This window comes from Acanthopagrus latus, chromosome 14 (assembly GCF_904848185.1).
Source record: "Acanthopagrus latus isolate v.2019 chromosome 14, fAcaLat1.1, whole genome shotgun sequence".
NCBI classification, from domain to species: domain Eukaryota; kingdom Metazoa; phylum Chordata; class Actinopteri; order Spariformes; family Sparidae; genus Acanthopagrus; species Acanthopagrus latus.
The window spans coordinates 17354767-17377654 of record NC_051052.1 but is presented as its reverse complement, the minus strand read 5'-3'; the positions used below and the strand labels follow the sequence as shown (position 1 = coordinate 17377654).

General features: G+C 42.8%; 1 protein-coding gene across 3 annotated transcripts in view; it reads right to left on the bottom strand.

Annotated features, from left to right (window-relative positions):
* ppp1r12a (protein phosphatase 1, regulatory subunit 12A) overlaps positions 1–17746 on the bottom strand; it is a 51334-nt gene extending 33588 nt beyond the window's left edge. The window contains exon 1 of one of the 3 annotated variants that reach the window (XM_037121587.1): positions 17320–17746. In XM_037121587.1, the coding sequence (XP_036977482.1) occupies positions 17320–17556 (237 nt within the window). In that variant the 5' untranslated portion in view covers positions 17557–17746. The remainder of the gene's footprint in view (positions 1–17319) is intronic. The other 2 variants (XM_037121585.1, XM_037121586.1) reach the window with 2 other exon arrangements.
* Between the last annotated feature and the right edge of the window lie 5142 nt (positions 17747–22888).

Genomic DNA, 22888 nt, shown 5'->3' with positions numbered 1-22888 from the left:
AGGTTAAGAAGTTACCTCACATCAAAGAGGCCTGAAAAGCACTGGTAAGAAACAAAGTCCTCTTACAGAAAAACAGGATATCTTTAAAGCTATCTGACATGCTAAGTTAAACGCTCAACAGAACTTATCTGGGGAATCACACCCACTGACAGCCATTACAGTCATTAATCAATAGAGACAAACGTGAAATCCACAATAATAATCACTTAGCAATTTAAAAACCAAACTTTGCCAACCTAATCCCCTTGCCCCCATCACTGAGCACCGTGCCTGGACTGTCTCGCAGTCTCTCCTGGGGTTGCTATGACAACAAAAGCGTTGACAAGGGAAACAGATACACACGAACACACAGCGGCCTCACGTTCAGGGCACACGACTATCTGGCTGGAATCCTTGTCCAAATTTGGGCCGTTTAGAGTGCCGTACATGGCCAGAGCTGAAGAGTGCCTGCTAAAGGCCTTGCTGAGCTTATCTGACACAGTGTGTGTTTGTGTGCATGATGTGATTTGGTTGTGTGTGGGTGCTAAGGCACAGAGTCTCTCCAGGTGCAGATGGACTTATTTTACAGACCGGGTTCATCCAAGTTTGCTTCGGGGCAGATGACAAGGCAAGATGTTTCTTTGAAAGTGCTGCAGCTCTTACCACTAATGAACTGTCACCCTCATGGGTTTGTTAACCGAACGTCAAATCGTGTGGCTACACTCTCAACACACTGCAGCTTGTGGTTCCCATCCAAGTCCGTAATTTGGTAATGTCAACAAAGGCAGACATGTGGTTCATGGGTTTAAAGTTAAGTATCGGGACACCCAAGACTTCTAAACAGGATATTCAAGTTTAATAGACAATCCTTCATCATCATATCGATAGCAATCACTACTATCATGTGATGATGAACTCTATGTTCTGGGTACAGAAGGATGGGTGCTTATTGTTTACAGCTTGCTGTGCCTGTTCTCCATTATCCACAGAACTGGAAATAAAGACAAGGGGCACCGGTGGGCTATTATTGACAGCTTCAAGGCATTAAGTGAAAGTGAGCGGTCCAACTGGCTGTTAGGCCTTGCGAATCAGTTGCCCCACCTTTTTAGTACAGCATACTGTAATCTACAACGTAGATTACAACAAATTCAAAGAAAACAGTGTGCAGTTTAATTTTCTGTATTCAAATAGAAAAGAGAGACTAGTTATTTATTTTTGAGCATGTGCTGAATACACATGAGCGTCTTGGTTTTCAGATGGCTGCTGTAGAATTTGTGGTGTGTTCAAGTACGACTTTTAACGGAATATGTCAAGTGATGTGAGGCACAGCAGTGATGTTTGGACTTTCTCCTTTTTGACTGCTCATAAAAAGAAATTGTTACAGCTGTCTGTTTCTCATCTGAAAACTGTCCTCCATACCCTCATCTAAATCCTTCCCCCCACACACATTATCTCCTCAAAGTCTTTTCCCTCTCCAAGAATGGAAACAAGCCCCTTAAGGCGAACGCACTGCTGGATGTGACCTCCCTCTCCAGTGCGTCACCTTCCCTCCGCTGGCTCCTCCCAGCAGCTACTGGAGCCCAACAAAGGTAATCCCTTAATGGCTGTAATTGTCTATGGCTGACAGGTGCCAGTGTGGAAGCCTGTAGTGTAGTGGCCAGAGGGACAGGAGAAAGAAGAAGATGGTTGAGAGAAAGTGCTGATGATGATGGAGGGCACAGTCCTCAACTAACAGACAAGGATCTGCAGAGAAGAGCAGTAATGCAGGGGGCAGTATAGACCTATAGGCAACCACACATTGCACTACGATTCACCTCTAAGGTTCATTAAAAATAATATATACAAATCTGAAAGACGATATTTTCTGTATAACAGCAGGCAGTGTGAGTCAGAGTACAGGAGGTGGATTCAAATGGAAATTGAGGTTTCATTTAACTTACATCTAAAAAACCCTGTGGGCTTTATCCAGTCCCACGCATCGTAACCAGCCTCCGAATGACATATAGGACCTGTGCTGTGCTCACGGGGAAACATTCAGACACGTAATGACTCACTCGCAGACACGTTGCCATTTAAACCTGTTTGGCCAGTGTGTGAGAGGGGGAGAAGAGAGGAGGCTTTGTCAAGCTCGAAGGCAAGAAGATGGATGACACTACGCACTTGAAGAAGAGCACGACAAAAACATGCAATAAAGAGAGCGCAACCAATACTTGATTTTTGGAGCAGATGCTGATATTAAGGAGTGAAAAATCCTGATTACTATTTACTCCAGACATCGCACGACTCCTCTCAATGACACTGAGCTCCACAAGTGTATGTATGATTTTAATTCATTGCTACGGTGACAAATCACACACAGAGTAGATCTGAGTAAACCAAGGTCGCTGCACAAGATCAGTCCTTGCTGCCCTTTCTGATAAAAGGACCTCTCTAATGGATGCCGAGACTTCTGGGAACTTGACGTCACAGCAGAAGAAAAAAAAAAAATCAAGTACTAATCTGATCAATGGACACAGGATGCCCCAATTGATTGGTCGATAGAGCTGTTTTCAGGAGCAGGCCGCACAATGTCCATTAAACTCTGTTTATCCATTAGGCTCTGTGGGATGTTGTTAGCAGTGGGGCAAGAAAGGCAGTGAAAATCACTAATCTCTAATTAGAAATTAATTGAAGTTGAAAAACTTGAACCATGATCAACGGGAGTCAAAGGTACAATCTGATGAAAATCTATAATCCACAGAAAGTAGGAGTCATTAAAAAAAGTTGGCAATATTCCACCGAGACTAAGTGGGAGAAAACTCTGAAGAGGGAAATTGTTTTACATGGAGGTGAATCACATTACATTTATCAGTGCTGTAAAGGTATCTTATGATGGAAATGCAGTGATTTCACTAGCGCCTGTTGGATCCTTGAGGTTGTAACGGACCACTTGGAATCTGATTTCACAACACAGGACTGTTCCTACCAACCACTCAAAACATTAACTCTAAATGACAAAAAGAGTCTTCTTTGTTTACAAGCCGATGCCGACAGGAGCACATTAAAGTAAACAGCAGCCAGACGTCACTGGCTGGATGGTCAGCCTGTATTTGTCAAGCAAGAACTAGCCCCAAGTGGCACTTTATGAAAGAACAGGACAGAGAAACCTGCCGAGCCAGCCAGAGTTAATGTAGAGCACCCAAAGGCGACATGACAGACCACGAAAAAAAACAAAAACATACTGGCCTTACAACTGGAAAACACACTGTTAGCATGGGCAAACACTGACATGTTTGTCAGGCCGAACCTTGTTAGATAAATAGTGGTCGTAAGTGCTGAATATATACAAATACCGCGTCAGGGTTGTTCATGTTGACTTGTATTAAGACAAGGTTTTAAAAGCTGCACTTGGCCGACAAATTCCTCAGACAGAAAGGTACGTAAATGGGGGGACCTATACATACCTCCAACTTCACACGCTCATCAATTAACTGCACCAGCATGTGGCTGATTATAGGCCCCATCAGCAGATTAACTTAATAAACATTTCCAAGCCGGTGGGTATAAATATGGATGAGATTAGGACAGAAACAATACAGCGTCCATCATATGCACCAGTCTAATCCTGAAATAATATAGAGGAATTCAAGCCTTACTCCCTGCTAGCACCGCAAAGAAGATGGGCTAAGCCATCCCCGCAGCCGGCCCAAAAATGTACCCATGACGTGCACCCAAGAAAAGGAGACCGGCCTGTTGCCGCGACAACAAAGCCAAAAAGGGAACATGGGTTCAGGGCTTGTCAGGCTTTTGTAAGAAACATAAATAAATAGAGAAAAGACTTCATTTTAAAGCACACGGGGGTTGCTCGGATAGCGCCCAAAGGCAGCGTAAAGAGCAAACCACGGAGACACAACATAAAAAAAAAAATGTTTAATGGAGCATCATGAGATGCCATCTTTGTTTTTTGTTTCTTTAAACCTCTTGCAGGCATGACTTTTAATTGTTATTGGAGGGATTCTCGTGACCTTTTATGGGTAAAAAAAAAAAGAAAAAAAGATGCTCTCTTAATATCTTGGCGCAACACTGCGACTAATTACAGTCTATAATTTGTTATCAGTTAAAACACACTGGACTTAGCATAAAGAAATACCAGACACAGCTCTCTGAGAATATGCCATACAAAGACAACTCAAAGTTCAGTTCAATTTTAATCTAAAAACCAAAAGGTTGCACCACATGCTTCACTTCAGATAGACAAGTCTGACACCCAACTAAAGGGGGTACAGCTACTGTGTGTGTACAAAAGGGTTGGTTTATTATCTTCTGGACCATCGTGCGGCGAGCCCCAAGCTTAATTTAGCAGCACTCCACATCAAGGAGACACTCGAAGACCCCTCCCCTCCTTGACTTCCTTTAGTAGCACCCTCAGATGGCCAACTCAAGCACCCGGCAGAAAGCTGCTGCATGTTTTTTCTGCTGAAAGAGTGGCACAGGCAGCCAAGCCAAGCCAACTGTGCTAGCAGCTATTCTCCATTCAGTGACAATGTCAATGGTGCATGGCCATGATAACACCCGTGACTGACAGCGGTGTGCCAGGGGAGCAAAATGTCATGAGAACCATCAGTGGGCATCACAGATGGGTCTGATCATCAAAACGTTAATGTAAACTGAATATCAGACATATGAAGCAGCTGCAGTATATTTTGATGGCAAGTTATTTTTTACCAGCCAAATATGGTCACTTTCTCTGAGGGCATATTTTGATTACTGAAATCAATTTCAGACTGTTGGCTGTGAAGAAAATAAATACTGCACACATCACAGCGGTACTTCAATTAATCAATACGTTGATTCAGGAAAATGAATCAGCAAGACTAATTGTTCAAATTCAAGTTCACATATTCTCATTAAGACAGGATTTCATGTTATGTTTTTTCCAAGACTGCATCAATTATGCTGTTCTCTACCTTATTCAATCATATATCTATACATAAGGCTCATTATCATCATGTCTATGGAGAGGCATGCATGTACCACACACAAACATATTCATGGTATCATTTTAAAATGTGTTCGGAAAACAACAAGCATGCATGAGTGTTGCCCTGAGCATAATTTTCAACATTGTTGACATACTGAACATTTCTATCATCCATAACAAGTTCAGCTCAGTGTGGTCAGGCTATATCTATACTTTCACCCTCGTATCCCCTCTGGCATCCACCCTTGCGCATAGTTAAGGTTCAGGCTGTATTTGCCAATGGTGGTGAATGGAATTTGGTTTGTGGTGCTCGATCACTGAATGCCGTCATTCTCAACTCAACAGAGGTGCATCTTTTCAGAAACAGTGTCCAGATTCCTCAGGACAATCCACAGACCTCACTGCTAACAGTTCTCATGAGGACAATTGAACTTTCAACTGAATAAACAGTCCAAATAGAAACTCTCAGAGTAGATGTCTGGATTATGCTACGTTCACTGAATGTATGACTACAACAGCGAGAGATTATCACAGCGACTGAGTGGACTGTTTTGCTCTGAAACAGCTGTTCTAAACCCCAAACCGCAAAAGGCTTGAGTCAGTCTCACTTCGATTGTGATCAGTACTTTGGCTGGGATCAAAGTGCCTAACATAACCACAAGACACACAGCGTCCTTCAAAAAAAAAAGAAAAAAAAAAGCACGGCGTGCGGAAATGAAAGGTGATATCACTACAATTCCTTCTAAGAGAACACATTTCACACACACACACAGACACACACACAAAAACAAACTCCACTTGCTAATTTTTGCCATCCCTTGCAATTGCCTGGCGCTTTCAGTAAGGCCTCCCTAGTTTTCTTCTTTGTGTGATGTGGGGGGAGTGAAACTGCTGTAATTTTCTGTGGTGAGATGGATGATGGCTGAAACCCTCTAGTATCTGTCAGGAAAAGCCAAAACATTATCTAGGTATTATGGTGTAAGGTTTCTCAAACAGTGCATGTACAAAATGGAGACAGAAAGAGGCTTGTTGGCTTTCAGAATTTGTGCTTAAGGCATCCACAATAAAAGCTTAATAACATAGGAGTAGTTTTTTTGTTTGTCTCAAAAGGGTAAGACCGGTTTTCTCCCATATGAAGCAACAGTACAGACAACAAAGCAGCACAACAGGCTTCTCGCTCTCTTACTTTACTCCTCTCCCTCTAGAAATACAACTTCTCACTGTAACCACCGAACCAGTAAGCAGCGAGGCCCTGGACTAACATACCAGTGGAGAAATTCCCAGATAAGTAATACTCCTAGCCTTGGGGCTTCAGGCATCAGCGCTTTGGCCACTCCTCACAGGCTACGTCATTGGCTCAGAGGCACGCAGCCACTTCCACAAAAGGAATTCCTTCTTACCGCCTGCATGTAAGTATGAGTGCGTTATGTGTCTGCGTTTGCATGTGCGTGTGTGTTAGAAAGATCAGCCCAGACAATGAAGAGATGTACTGTAGAAATAAAAAAAAATATATATATATATATATATAAATATTGGAAATACAACAATCCAGACGTCAATAAAAAAGGCTTATATGTGGATTAGTGAATCTACATTATATGTCCATTCTGTAAGGTAGTGTACATCTGTGTGTGTGTGTGTGTGTGTGTGTGTGTGTGCGTACGCCTGAGACAAAGAGCTCACAGCTCCTGTGCTATTGGCAGGGTTCATGAGGCCAGAGGGTACGAGGGGGAGGGTTAGAGCGCTGCGGGGCGACCAGCTGGGTCCTTCTACTAGATGAGCCCTGTTGGGAGCTGTAACCAGACTACACACACACACACACACACACACACACACACACACACACACACACACACACACACGAACAGCCTTCAGTGCTGCTGCTGCTGCTGCTGCTACTGAGGACGACCATATATGGCCCTGGGATTCCCATGGAAAAAGAAGACCAGGATTGAGGAAGAGGGGGGAAAAATGCCGGCAAGATTGTAACTGTATGTTTCACTTGGGCTTTCGCTCAGCAGCCAAAACAATAGTCCCACTTGAGAGCCAAATTAGTTTCCATGTGAGGGGTCCAAAGGCGAGAGGGGGCACTGAGGGGGGAGAGGCAGAGAGGTCAGATAGCCACGGAGAGATGGCAGAATACAACCTCTGTTGATATTTCCATATAATAGAAGCCTTATGTGGAGGCTGCTATACGGAGGACAGTAGATAGCTCAGTCAGCAGTCACTGACAGTCAGTCTACTAAAGAGGTATTGAGAATGGTCCACAGTACACCCTCCCCTCCCCTCGTCCCCCAGCGTACTGGCACTGTGTCACCACTCACGCCAACAAGCTCTGAACCCAGGAGGTTAAATGGATAGTGTGGGTGCCAGGGTCTACCCCGCAGGCATGCTACCAATTTATAGCCATTACCAGCACAAATATGGATCGTCAACAGCGTAACACAATTCTCGCTGAACTGCTAGCACACAGTCACGCGAAAAACCAAAGCTAATGCCACAGTTTTGAGTGGACTACAAGAAGATGAATACAGTGTGACCTTGTTTTGTAAACAGCTGGAACAAAAACCTGTATGTGCACACTTGATTAAAAAAATGCATTTGTCAATATGACAAACTTTCACTTCTTTTGGAGTGCTGGTCAGTGTTACAAAAATCCAATCCACAGCAAAACTGAACCGTTCACAAAATTCAAAGCAATTCAAAAGGAAGTGGAACGCAGCTACAACAAAACAACACACCACTACTCATATAAAAGTCATACAAAAGATGATAATACTTTTTTGCCTCGTGTTAGCTCAATTATTAAGCATGGAGGCGCAGATATCTGTGTTTTTTTAATGTGTGTACATTTGTCTTAGGCTACTGTCAGTTATAAAAGCAGAGGGAGTGGAAGAAGCAGGCTCACTAGTGGAGCCTCAAAGAGGAAATGAGAAAAATAAACAGCCACTTCCTGTTCCTCTCTGGCCTGAAACCTCCAACACCCTGATCCCTCCTACCATCACCACCTCAGTAAGGAAAGAAGAGCAATGCCCCCCCCCTTCCTCCCCAAGTTCTTGGCCTGAAAACGCAGCACAAGGGCATCCATTTTTAATGTCCTTCAAATGATTTTACTGTCCTGATTCAGACACAAAGGGAGCATGGATGCGAATTGTAAGCACGCACTTTATTTGATGGATAGCCATGTTTATGATCAATATGAGCAGCGTGACACCGGAGTGCACCAACCTTAGATCAACTCTGGATCAATAGTGTTTAATCATCAAACTATGATTAACAAGTGAACAATTATTCACTGAATGAAATTCCTGTACAGTGGTGCTGATCCTCAAAATGTATAGACCAAAATCACTTATTTCTTTAAACTCAACATGATTTGTAAAATGCTGAGGGCCTGCATCTTGAGAACTGCAATTTTACCGCCTTATTAACGCTGCATAGTAATGACTTCTTTGTTCTTCATACAGCTGCCCGAGTGGCTGTGGCTAATTAATAATTAATTTTACAGTCTATTAACATCTCGGCTTGCTTGGACTCAGTGACCGGACATTTATGCTCTATAAAACATGGAAATAAAATTTTGTTTGCGGCCGCTGCAATTATGTTCTTCATTCATTTATTTTATGGGGTCTTACTTTGCACGCAGTTTTGAAATTACCTTTCTATGACAAACAAATGCAAGCTTTATTTTCATCACTACTTCTAGTTATATATAAATATATATATTATTAAATCTTACAAAGAGTTCTCATGAGAGCTGACCACATTAGCCATTTGTTGACAAAGTTCACTGAGGCACCAGCAGGGCACACTGATGTCAGTAAAAGCCCACTCATATTCCTTCCAGTGAGGGACATTTGACCATTAGGATTATTTCAAACAAAACAGACATACTAACAGAAAGAACATTAGCTTCTAGCAAACACAGAAGCCATAGTTATGTAAGTCTGTCTGAATCACAACATGAAGTACTTAGTTTGCCATGGTCCAGACCCTTTTACTGATACTGCTATTTATCTGCAGGAACAGTATCACTTGCATGTGCTTACTCACAAGAAGAGTAATGGGGTAGCATCGCAGCAAACAGTAGCTTCTTTTGATCACATGGCCACTCATGGAGCAGTGCTAATACAAATCAATGCCAATCAATTGTTAGGGAAGGGTATTATACCTAAAGACACAGCAATATATTGTCTAATATTAGCTTTAAAGGCCAATGTTGCATCACAACAATGTTATTCTTTCAGATGGTGGAACAAGCAGCATAATACGTATTATGGTGCATTTTAAAAAGGAAAGTAAGGTATTCTGTAACAGGTGGGAGCAACAATGAGTCGTAAACTTTACCAACAGATTATGTTAAGATATCAGGTTCTATATTTTCTGCCCCAACAATAACACAAAGTGTACATTGTGAAGATGCAGCCATTTTGAGCATAAATGAAAAGAATGTAGCCTCATACTTTAGCAGACAACAAATGGACATGCACACTCTGCTTTAATTGTACTCGCTGCTCTATAAGACAATGAGGAATTCACAGTCTTTGCGTCCAGGTGTTTTCGGTTCAAAAACAGCTCATAAAAAACACTCAGCGTGAGGCATGTGACTGCCGCCAAGCAAACAACAGCGGGATGGCTTACAGAAGACCTAGCTTGAGTGGAAGACAGACACTATGTGCCACGGGGTGGGAAAAAAAAACAAGCTGAAGTCATCCCACAAACATTTCACAGCAGTTCAATACTATGTGAGGCTTAGAAACGTGGGGGCAGACAGGAAAGCCAGTGGTGTGCATTAATCTGGCACCTGGCAGGTTTCTCTCAAATTGCTCCACAGAAAAAAGATGAGTTACAACTTCATGTATGTGTGACAAAATCCTTCAAAGCCACACACACTGACCTCATCAAAAAACATTCAGCAGAAAGGAAGTGATGGCTACTGCCATTTTAGGGCAATGTATGATTACAAGGTCAAGTCCGTGTCCATAGCCTTGCTGTTAAGTCAGCGCATATACGTGGCAGCAGGTTTTCTTTACTGAGGAATTCTCCTTACGACCCCAGGTGAACCAGTTCCAACCTGCAGCAACGCTCATCTGAAATACTTCAGAGAACCCTCGCTGTTCCAGATCCTCTGGTGGGGATGCCTCTGGCGTTTTATCCCCACTATGCATTAACACAGAGGTGTCATTGAGTTCGGGATGCAAAGGATCCACCCAGACCGGAATCAAATTAGCAGTGCAGGTTTTTAATACTATACTCAAGTCCTTTCCTTATAGGCTTAACAGCTTCATGTATAAGGTTTCAGCAAACTTAAGATAAAAAAGGCCATCTAAATGACTGAAACCATTAATCGATTACCAAAATACTTGTCAATTAATTCTCTTTTCATGGACTAATCGATGAATCGACTGAACGTTACCGCTCTAATATCTATTTACCCTGACATGCTACATTCAGATGTTGTAAATGATTGTTACACACAACATTGTGAAACTGATTTCAATAAGAATCTACCTTTACGAATCGACTACACGGTTCCGATTCAGTTGTGTTGCGCCCATTCTTTCCAACCCATTTATCTGACACAGGAGGCATCTATTTTCAAAGTCATACATGTTCCCATGACACAGTGTACAAGGAAACAACACTGACGTGTCACAATCAGCAGATGACCTGGCATGTTGCACAGCATTGGCGCAGAAAACACCACAAGGACTTCCTGCTGTTGATTACGGGGTTGGTAGGAACGGCTGAATGGAACAGTGAGCGAGGCCAACATGACAAGGACAGACCTGCCAATTATACACAGGTAAAATATGCATTTCCGGGGCTTCTGTTCTAAACTGAGCGCTCTCAGTCATCAACCACGCTGATGTTATGATAGAGCTATGTGATTCACTGCAGACAGGAATTCAGCGTTGCGCTGGACAGCTTATACTTCTATGAATAAAGTTAAATTCAGTGCGTCATGTTTGTCTTATATATTAGTCCATCTACAGCACTACTACAATGATTGCAAACACCCAAAGTTGTTGGTGCTTGCTGCGTAACATTCAGGACACATTTTAACACCTTCAGTGCTACTCAACCACTGCACGGACACCTGCTTCTGACAGATTTTTTACGTGGAAGCAGGGCAGAAAACATCATGAGAACATTCTTTAATCTAACTGTACTGTCCACTATCAGCTATAATTTCTGCTGTCGTGTCAGGGTTTGGCTGGCTTTAATCCATATTGATCCACACACGCTTTCTATCTTGTATTTCTAATGTTGCTCCTGCCATCTGTTTGAACTCAATAGATAACGACTACAGATTACTTCTGCAAGATGTTTCATGTGGTTATTTATATCATGATGCAATAATACTTCCTCTACTGTATCCTCAAGACAGTGCTAATGTTTGAGAAACTAATCATTCATTACATGTATGCGTAAAGGCACCAAGAGGCTAAATGGGAAATATCAAAAGATGTGTTATATCATTATCTAGATGTAAATATAGCCAAAGCATAATACCAAAATATGACAATGGTTAATCATATTCAAGGTGCAATGGCAGTCGTCTTTTCTTGCTAGACAAAGAACAATAACATCTAGACCGTCTAGATTCCAGTCCATGAATTATTAAGTTGCATCTTAATGTATTCTGGAATATGTTAGAAATGCATGAGTGACTTGCTGCTACTGTACAACGGCCTTAAGACATAACAAAGAACCTAGAAGCCTTGCGCAACGTTTTGCAAGAAAAGTGATGTGAAAGCAGACTTCTGCTAAAATGTCAGACGCCTGAAGAGAGTTCTGTCATTAAATGCTGGGCACCAGGCGTCTGTTAAAAACACTGGAATAACTTTGCATAAATCCCAGACAATACATTTTTATTTCATCAAGCAAACATTTTAATGCAGTTTAACTTCATCACGTCAACTTTGAAGCTCATTCATCCGCCAATAACTCTACAGCTGGTTATGTCATAGGTGCAGCAGCTGAGAGACGAGTTCTCTGCATGACTCCAACAAAAGAAACAGACATGCTGGCTCTACACAAGACAGGTAGTCCTTTCTGAACACCATGTACTGCATAACACGCAACGCTCCAGCTTATCAGATCCTGCTGCACACATATCAGTGTCTAAAGAATAGGTCATAAGACCATTTTAAACCAAAATTAGTGTGTAAATGCCGGTTTAGACCTGCTAAAAATAGGTGAGTGACTCGTTTCCTTTTGCCAGTGGATGACATTGCCCTCCTGTTCTTTTTTTCTTGTGTGTCACATTATTCATCAAGAACATGCCAGAAAAACAGGGAACGGCAGAAAGCAGCAGATCATGTACTTCATTAGGCTTCATCCAATAGACATTAATCTATCAGGCGGCAAACAAGGCTCAGGGAACCAACAAGGAAGACACTGAAGATTTAATGGCAAGAAAAAAAAGCTAGATGTTCATGAACACGACTGGTTAAAACTCAAACTATCGCAAATATCAAATAAACAGTCTGTGCTTCAAAGTCAGGCCGCGTTATGACTAAACATTTACATTGCACAACAAGTTAACATAAAGTAGTAATCATGCTAATCACAACAACAAATGTGTGATACCAAAATCTCCCCTTTCATGAAAAGTAAATCCATCTCCCGGGCACAGAAAAAGCACCAGCCACAAGCCAACTGCTGGTAAAATATGCAAGTGTTTGATAGATTTGCTTCACCCGCCAGCCAAAAAAGCAACAAAAGGTAATCTTCTGATTGGCCGGTAAATCTTAACATTCACTAACCATTTGCCTGGTGGACAAAAAGTTAACTCTGCACCCTGCATCTCTCTCATAAAGCTATTTGCAAGCCTGAAAACCAGAGTTTGATTATCCTCACAAAAGCAGTGGATTTACAATTCTTTACATGAATGCAACAAATATCAGCAGGGTTTCTAATTAAACCTTCACGCAAAAGAGCATTGTTTTGTCATCTCATCGGCTCATTTTCCTAAAGGTTTTAGGCCACATGCTGTACACCCCCACAATCTGCTGAAAAACTGAAAACTGTGCTGTGTGTTCCATCTCAGCCTCAAAATATGTATTCCTAGTAGGTAGTCTTTATCTAACAGTCATCCGATCTGGGAGTTATTATGCAGGCATATTATAAAGCTAGAGGCCTGTCAGATTTTTGTGGATTAAGCCTCGACAAATCACCAACCTGCATCTCAGTTGAGTGGGCAAGCAAAACAGGTGAGAGCAACAGGGAGGATCTGCAATGCAATGTGATGCTTAGCCTGTCTCAGCCAAAGGGGCCTCTCCACATGAGATGGCAGGATTTTCTCCCACAGGAAGAAAGACAAGGGGCTCTGGATCTGTAAGAGGATGCCATGATGCCTTCATCAGGAGGACGGGAGCATGTCAACGGCATTTCTTTTTTTTTTTTTTTGCTCCTCTCACAGGCCAACTGCGAGCCACAGCTGAAACACTCAGGGTTGGAGCTGTAGTGAGATCCGGAGCAATTATGTAATGTGTTAATATGACTGATGTCGGTCTGGATGAAAAGAAACACAGCCACCTCGCCATCATCCGCCACATGCTCTGTAATTGCTCCATTACAAGATTCATAAAGTTGATTCTCATTTCAACATGCCGAACACTGCCAAAGACTCTCTCTCCCTCTCTCTCTTCAGTCGGTTATGCAACTCCCACTCTGTACATGCAAATCCACCAACACAAGTGACTAGCAACCTTCCCTGAGTCGTTGTCATGGAGACAGTGCAAGATAATGTTCATAGACTTCAGGGCCATAATGAGGGTGTGTAATGTCAACAGAGCACAGGCATTGTAATACCCAATGCTGACATGTTAAGCTGAGCTGAGTCCTGTCACCTCGGTCCTGGGGATCAGCAAAGGCCGCGGTCGCTAAAGAAAAAAAGTTCAGGTGAGGGTCAGCGTGGAGATTTTCTTGTGTGAGGCGACAAGCCCTGGTTACCTCCACACTAATTGCCTTGATGGAGCTCAGTGGGCAGAAGTCAGCTGGGCATTGGCATTGTATGGGGCGAGGCAGGGTGGAGGGAGAATGACTGGTGGGGAGGGGTTTAGGTGACAGCTGAGGAATGTCTGCTCTGCTCTCGCTTTGCCATGGTTTCCAGCGACTGTCATGTGAGGAATGCACGAGCTAGGGCGACAGGACTGCTACTCTCTGAGACGAGTTTAGCCGACGGGATCTGGAATCTCCGCTTGTCTGCTAGCCCCCCCCCATTCACCTGAATCCACGCAGCCTGCGTCTGCATGAGCTACTCTGTCTCAGTCAATCACATCACAAAATGGAAATGTAACCACAGAAATTATACAAAGTCGCAGGTGTTCTTGCATGCATCATGTCACAGATAATTATGTATTAATTCTCCAAACGCCATGCATAACAACGTCCATATGTGCAAGAGGGCCTGTGATGGTCTTCATCATGAAGCACATCATAGAGACAACAACAGAAGGGAACATGTTTACCAGTCCTTCTGCAACAAGTCATTTTTAAAGCGACAGAAGGTTTTAGACTCGCGTAAAAGACAACCTCTCACCTAAATGTGAGATTACGCCAGCACTGCACTACAAAGCAGAGCTACAGACTGTGAGTCATACCCAAACTTAGTATCATCTCCTGAAACCCAGTTAGGAGAACTTGTGGTGGTGGTATTTATAACCCCTGCACCGGTCACCAGGGTTTGGGAGTGATATCGCTGCACCCAGCGAGGAATGAGTCCTCATGTAACAACATGACACACTTCACAACAAAGCCAGAGGTCAGACATTCAATAGAACAGGGAAGTTGCAAAAAAAGAAAAAAAAAACATCAAAATGATGACATGCTTGCGTTGGACTTAACTGTCTAAAATGAATAAGAGAAAAATGACAGATATCAAGTAGACAGTTGACCCTGGCTGTCCATCTCCTCTGCACTTCATCTAAGAAAGCTGACATCAGCTGGACCTTTCTGCAATTCTAGGATTAGTGCTTTAAACACAAACAGCCTCCATTTTAAAAAAGACCCCAAACCCCCAGGATCACATGCTGGCCTACAGCACACACACACACACACACACACACACACACACACACACACACAGAAACGGCGGCCTCTTGTCTCCAGAGATGGTTAGGTCTGGACAGCGGCACTGCGAATCAAATTCTTTCCTCACTCTAGTTCATCTCTGGACATCAGCCCAAAAAAAGGCAGCGTTTCCACCCAATGAGTTTGCACAGGGGGGGCCTTTGCTAATTCCAGATTTACTTATAGCTGACTCTGAGCACAAAGAATGGTCGATTTAACAACACGATTAATAAAAACACTGAGAAAATATTCCTGCAGAAAAGAATCAATTCATCATCAAAAGAAAAAGCAAATTACCTATTTCAGAAAACTTGCTTTTAAAACTTTTAATGGGTGTAAAGTGTTGGACAACAAACATAGTAGGTGGAGAGGTGGTGCACTTAACAGTACTGAGGCTTACAAAGACTAGACATGTGGGCATGAGTAATGAGGTGACATCACTGGAAATCTATGCTCGCATTAAACATTTAATGTAAGAATTCCTTCACTAATCCTTCGGTCATTTAAGCACCTGCCAGCCAAAACAATAGATGGATAAAGCACCCTTGCTGATGCAATAAATTCAGCTGTGTACACACTTCTTTCCACCAACAACAACAATAACTTTGATTTATTCATAATAAAGTAGTGGTGATGACCTGTAAGGTAGATAAGACACACACACAGAAATATCCAGACAAGGATCTTTTTCAAATTTTACACTAAGAGATTCAGCTTCTACTGGCAGGAAGTCTAGTATTTCACAGCAGAGGACAATAGAAACATCAATTGTTTCTATCTGAAAAAGGGATCCCACTGACATCACCCAGGTATTATTCTTCCAACAGTAAATGGTAGAGAGATGAGGTCACATGTGGAGCATTGCAGAGGAGACGACAATCTAAACGAATCCATAAACTACCATGTCATGTTGAATACAGGTTACAATGAAGTCGTTTTGTGCACGTCTACTGTATGTACAGTAAACATCAGCGAATCCAACTTTGCCATTTCAGGGCTCTTCTTTCTGTAACCACACCTACTATCTTCTGAGGCATTTCAATCACTGACTGGTGCTTAATGAACCTTTTTTAGTTCAGACATTTTGCCTGCTTGGTTTCATAAAGCCTCGGACATATGATAGCACCTGACGTTACTCACGAACGACAGCAAAAACAGGCTGCCATTTTCATTATTTGGCTTTCACAGAACGGGGGCTAGCTAGTAAACGGGACATTAGCTACCCTAGTTTGCGGGAGAATAGTTAGCTTAGCGCCGGTTACATTCCGGCCACATAGCAAAGAATTTAACACACACATGTTTCTGGTTAAGCCAACAACACCACAGTCGCCAAAAGTCAAATTGCTAGACAAAAGGCTGTCCGCTGACGTAGTTTCTCGAGCTAGCTAACGAATGAATCAACCTAAGCTAAACCTCCAAAACAGCTAACGACAGCTAGCTTAACTAGCTAACGTAGCGCACATCCCGCTTGGGCTAATACTGCACTGGAATCATTTACCGCTGTTTACAGCTTGACTTTTCAACTAATAAGCCAAACACGGCTGTCAGCAATGCGAATATCACGCCAGGGTAGTAACAGTTAAGGCCTCGCAGGGACAACATTAGCCTGAAACCGAATGACGTTGTAACTAACTAACGCTAGCTAGCTCCTGCTTCCCCTCCAGAGAGTAGTCGCAGTCGCGGTGGAGGGTTTATCAACAAAACGACTTTTACTGCTAGCCAGGTTAGGGCCACCGTTTCCATTCGTTCGTTTATACCAAGACGAGTCACTCGATCAATGACAACATTGACGTTCAGCCCCTGACATTACTCGATCGTAACGCCGGAGGTTAGCTTTATCAAACAGTACCACGGAAGCGTAAAAAACACAGTTTGAACGTCATTTACAACAGAATGCGACCAAACGTTACAATCCGAACTGCAGCAGTTCAGCAATTAGACTGCGCCCACTGACTGAGGGGGGATATGGAAAAGTAGTCCTGGAAGCAAAAGGTTTGAAACTTTGACGCTGAATATGGTTTTGCACTCTGTAAACTGCACACACAGCCAGCACTGTTCTGCTTTAAAGTAATCCATAACCGAGCTCAGATCGGGGGGAAAGTCGGTGTGTTCATCTCTAACGTTACTCTGCGTCGAAAAGGACGGGTGTGCTAGGTAGGTAAACAACGGGATGAGAATGGCTTCCATTTGACAGGTGTTCCAGGGCAAGCAGTTGCTAGTAGCGAGCCGACATTTGTGCCTAAGAGATGCTTGGCAATGCTAACGACTGACGACAACAAGCATAGCGGGCGATCACAAACCTGGTGGAGGGCGGTGAGACCGTCTACATTGGCGTAGTTGATGTCAGCGCCCCGGTCAAGCATTCGGAGCACCTCCTCGGTATCGCCGCTCGAGCAGGCAGCCAGAAACACGGCGCCATCATCGAACTTCACCTTCGTCTTCTTCTTTTTCAGAATAGGAGGCTCCAGGTCCGTTTCCGAGCCCAGCCATCGCTTCAACTGCTCATTCCTCTTCTGCTTGGCGTCCGCCATCTTCATCCCCCTCCTGTCTCGGGCTTCTTATCTTTCTCCGAGAGAGGATATACTTTATAGTGCCACTATCCCACAGCGCACTGGGGCGTGGGAAGGGAGGGCTGGGGAGAGGAGGAGGAGGAGGGAGGGGGAGCCGAGAGAAGAGCGAGCGAGAGAGGGAGAGAGGAGAGAGAGAGGGAGAGGGAGGGCGTCTGGGTTGTTTTCCATAATCTCGCGAGATGTGGAGCTCTGGAGCTGCAGTATAACGTCATCATCAGCAGATTATGAGGGGAGAGAGTGAGCAGGGTAATCCCTTATAGACTGTGTACACCAAATAAGACGAGAGCGCCTGAAAATATTACATAACATTCAGTCAGCTCAGACTGAGAGAGAGGCGCTGTTAACATGCTGCAGCGAGTAAATGTACGATCCTTTCTTTATCTTGTTTATTATATATACTGTTGACTGTGATGTCACTGGGTACACAAGGACGTCACAGTTCACCCAGAGTTCAGCATGAATCACAGCATCAGCGAATGTAACCACAGCTAAAGTATATATTTAAGAGAATTAATATAAGACATGAAAAATACATGCATATATGCGTTTAAGCATGTGGTGTGACTCTTCAGTGATGATGTTGCCATTTCCACGGTCAACAGTGATAATTTAAAGGTGCTATTTGTATGAAAAGTTTATTTTTGAGTCCCAACTCGCCTGAAACTCGCCTCAACCTTTTTGTTGAGATGAGGATGAGACTCAAAAATCAATTTATGACTAATCAATCCATCAAGTGACCTGTAAAATCTTGAAATACTGGTTTTGTACATTTCATACATTTTAATAATTTAACTAGAGTAGTACTCAGTAGAGTGCATACCTCCGCCAAGGTCCACCAGTTCCCTTTGTACCCTCCATCCAAGTTTAGTGGAAATCCATTCAGTAGTTCATCCAAGAAACAAACAAACAAATGAATGGGTGCAGCTGAAAACATAACTTGCATGATAATAAATGGGGCAATAAAGTCAGCTTGTAAACTGTACCAGTGCTGAAAGAATATTAGTTGTTTTGTTTTCATGGAGTTTTTTTTTTTGTCCCAAGTTGGAGCGAAGAAAAGGGTCAAGCCTTCAAATAAGAGTTGTTGAGATAAAGATGTCTAAAGATGCCTATCCATTAATTTCACATAAAATAAATACGTATGCAAGATATTTTAACCTTATCTGCAATGTCATATTATCAACCATGGAGCGTATTGTGAGATTGTTCTTATTAAACATTCAACAAAACCACTAGAACAGATAATCATGTATTTCTAAGAAGTGGAGGAAGGGCAACCTACAGAAATATGTAGTATATATATGTTTTTCATATGTATCTACCACAGGTGGATGATGCAAACAATATAATTAGTCATTATACAACACCTGGGTTTGAGAAGTCCTTTATTCTAAATAAGACAAAACAGTTTTATACGTGGAGTTCAGAGGAAGCTGCTCCGTGATACAGCGATGGATACTTCTGTATCTTTTGTCAGACGGCAGCAGGGTGACCAGACTGTGGCTGGAGTCGAATGTCGTCCTTTAGTATCTTTTGGCTCTTTGCAGACATCTCACCTCACTGATGTCACTGATGCTCCGTAGATGGCACCAGTGATGTTCTGGGCAGTTTTAATCACCCGCTGCAGAGCCGTCCTGTCCTGGGCTGCGTACAAACCAACAGTTTGTGGTGTTTCTGTTCAGGATGCTTTCTCTTGCTCCTCTGTAGAAGATTTTGGCACCTGAATTTATCCTTCCTATGTTAAGAATGTTTTGTTTTTGATATGGTATCCAAGTATATTGAGTTGAGGTACATTCTTCTTTTATCTGAGTCGTTTTTTTAAAAGTGTGCTCTCATTAGTTGTGGTTAAAATGAACTCGTGCCCCTCCTGACTTATGACTTTTTCTGTTTCATTCCAGCTCATGCAAACTAAACACGCTTTAATTTCAGAGGTATTTCCCCTTTTTCTTCCACGCGTGAACGCACCGAGTGTCATATGCAACATGTTTAGCTTCCACCTAATAAAAAACTGCTCTGCTCACTGGGGGGGAAAATATAAAGCCTTCTCACCACAAAGTACCTGTAATGATTTGATGGGTAACACTTGAAGTGCGAGGAATGTCTAGTGGACTCGAGCGCCGGGGTGGTCCGGCTCAACCTGGAGTAAAAACAAGGTGGCCAGGCATAAAGTGTTTTTTTTATTTTGGCACCACCGTGTGTTATTGTTGGCAGACACCCATGTGTATTCAGCGGGGGGTGCGGTAATGCCTCCTCGTACGCAAGTTGTGGCTCTGAAACACGCGGCCGCTTTTATTTTTTTTCATTGAGGTGTCGTTACAGATGATCATGATCTTATTTTTTTTGGAGGGGGGTTTAAATACATTTTATGAAGTGAAAAATAACGCAGTTTGTGCTTGATTAGATACCACCCACCGTCTGAACTTTAGGCTGACATCCTGAATAACAGAACCATGATCCAAAACATTTATACAACTGTGACCATGAGCCGTTGTGTGATGTCGTGCTTAGCCCCATTTTTCTCATTTGAGAGCCGTTCCTCATGTCACTGACACTGACTGTAGACAGATTTAAATAATTGATTGTCCCGCAAATGCCGTAAATTCGGTCTCGGGCAGCGGCTCAAGAGACTCTGAGCCAGAACACGGAGGTTAAGGCGTGGAGAGTACGAGCAGCTCAGCTGATACTGATCCTCGTCGTTACAGAAATGTCATGGGAAATGACTGTGGTTCCACTGAGTCATAGCGATGGTGGAACACCAACAACGTTCGGTGTCAGGAAGTTGTTGGCCAGAGGCTTCAGTGTGCTGATATCAGGAGGGTTTGAGGGAAAGTGATGTGTAAGCTGCTGCTCGGCGGGGAGGGAAGGAAGGCCGACGGTGACTGACAGCACAAGGCCAGCCATGTGGGCCACATCCAGCTCTGAGTGTAGTAAGACTGTACAGTGTGTAGGCCTCTGTGTAGATGTGTTTATAATTGTGGCACAAACAGCCAAGAGAGCTGAGAGTTTTAGTTCAATTGTTTAAAAAAAAAAACAAAACAGTTTTAAGGCTCTGAATATGAAAGCAAATGAAGACATATCTCAGCTACATATTGCTGACGACGAGCTCTGTGGATTATCTTGAGTAAGCGGGTCATGATTTCCAAGAAAAGAGACATTGCTGAGCTTGAGTGCTGTTCAGTTCCAATATATCTGAGAGAAGGCGGACATCTCTACTGCTGATATCTCTAAAACCTGACAACTCCCACCAAAAGAATTTAGATGTAAAAAAAAAAATAGCACAACAGGTACGAATGATTGGTTTTTGATTGTGGGGGCATACTGTGCCTTTTAAACTTGAGATCAGCTATCCAATCCAATGAGTCAGTTTTAAAGCTAAATTCAAATTCACCATTAACTCTTCTGTGCACTCCCAAAATGCAAAAAACGGTGGAGGGATTTAAATATTTCCGGCCGGAGATCTCCCCTACAGTTCTCTTTAAGTCCACAATGTCAACAACGCAGTTGCATAAGACGGGCCTCTTATTGCACTGAAGGCATGGAAGCTCTTATATCCGCATATGCCACTTAGCACCGTAACAAACATCTTGTATGTACAGCAATGCATCCTGTTTATGCATCCTGCTGTACCCCCCCAGCAGCTGTATTTACCTCGGTGAGGTCAGCGATGGCATGCGGCTCACCGCGGCTTGTTTTTCTAAATATATTACAGAATAATTGACTTTTGCCACAATGTTGACTCCCCTTTCGAATTCAATCAGAGCAGCTAATTGTTGTAATTGATGTGACACCAGAGGGTGAATCAGGGTTTCCGTGTTTGTTATAACCAATGGGATGTCAGAGGAAATGGTTTATATGACTCGAGGAAGAAAAAAAAAAATCGTTTGTCAGCATCGCCTCTGAGAGCCATGTGTGACTATTCCAGCGGTCTTGCAGCAATAGTGTATGTGTCATGAGACTTTGTAGACAAACTCCTGTCTTTCATTACCCTCCGCTTTGATCTCGGATGACTGTTTGCTCTTGTTCCCGTTCCTCAAGAGGATAAGAGTGTCTGGGAATGACTCGAGTGTATCAATACCACGGAATTGCACTGGGCGCACTCTCACTGTTTGTATTCAGCCGCCGGGACGTGCCTGAGCGAGATGATTAAAACCCATCGACAGACCGAAAAAAAGTCGTGTCATTGTAGGCGTGTTTTTCATGGCGGTTTGACATCACTGTCAGCCCTTGGCACCTATGACTGATCCCCTGGAGGAAGCTTGTGTTTACTGCTTTAATTGAGTGTTTCCGAAGGGACCGCTCTCTGGTGTGGTTTGTGGAGCCAGATGAGTTGTTCAAGTCAAGTGTTGTGGAAAGACAGCTGGAAAGGGGGGGGGGGGGGGGTTTCCAGGGATGATGAACTTTTTGAGTGGTTATTATTGATTTAAACACAATAAAAAATAAAGTTAAAGTAACATATATGCTTCTGATATATCTTATATATGCCTGTCAAGATAATCCCCCTGTGATGCAGTGTTTTAGAGGTCCCTGTCTGACCTATAGTATCGGTCCATATAATATACAGTAGACAAATGTGTCTTAATCTATTAATCAAGTCACAGATTGTTATTTTGGGAAATGTGTCTGCTTGTTCTCTGACCAGGAATTAGACTCTTTTTACATATATATCTGTACATACATATAAATCAACTTTACTAAACATCAATCAGCATCAATACTATTATTTTGATATACCTCACTTGTAGTATAAGCATAAGCCTGTTTTAACTCTTTCTTCTATTATCTTCCCCCTGTCTAGTGTTATTCAGTGATTGTGCGGTTGGGTTTTTCTCTAAAGTGATCATGTGATGTTAAAAATGTGTAATTCAATAAAGTTTTAAGTCATACAAAAGCATCTGCTGCACTGCCAGAAGCCAGTTAGCCTAGCCTAGCATTAACACTAGCAACAGCTAGCCTGCCTCTGTCTATCTGCTTCCCCCGTTTCCAGTCTTTAGTTAAGCTAACATGCTGCTAGCTGTAGCTGTGTATAAACTGGACAGATGTACAGTGAGAGTGGTGTTAGCCTTTTCTTTCAGCTCAAAAAAAAACTTGCATTAACTATTCCTTAAATCATTAAATACCTGTTGAGTTACTAGTTTGATATGTTGGCTTTGATTGTTTGAGTTCTGAAGCCCTTTGTTACTTTTATTTTGAAGAGTGCTATAAAAAAACCTTCCTCACATTAATTATTAGCTGTAACACCGTATTATGAGTGTAGTTGTAACTATTCTTCACTTTGTACATAGATGCTGTTTTTGAGGCTAAT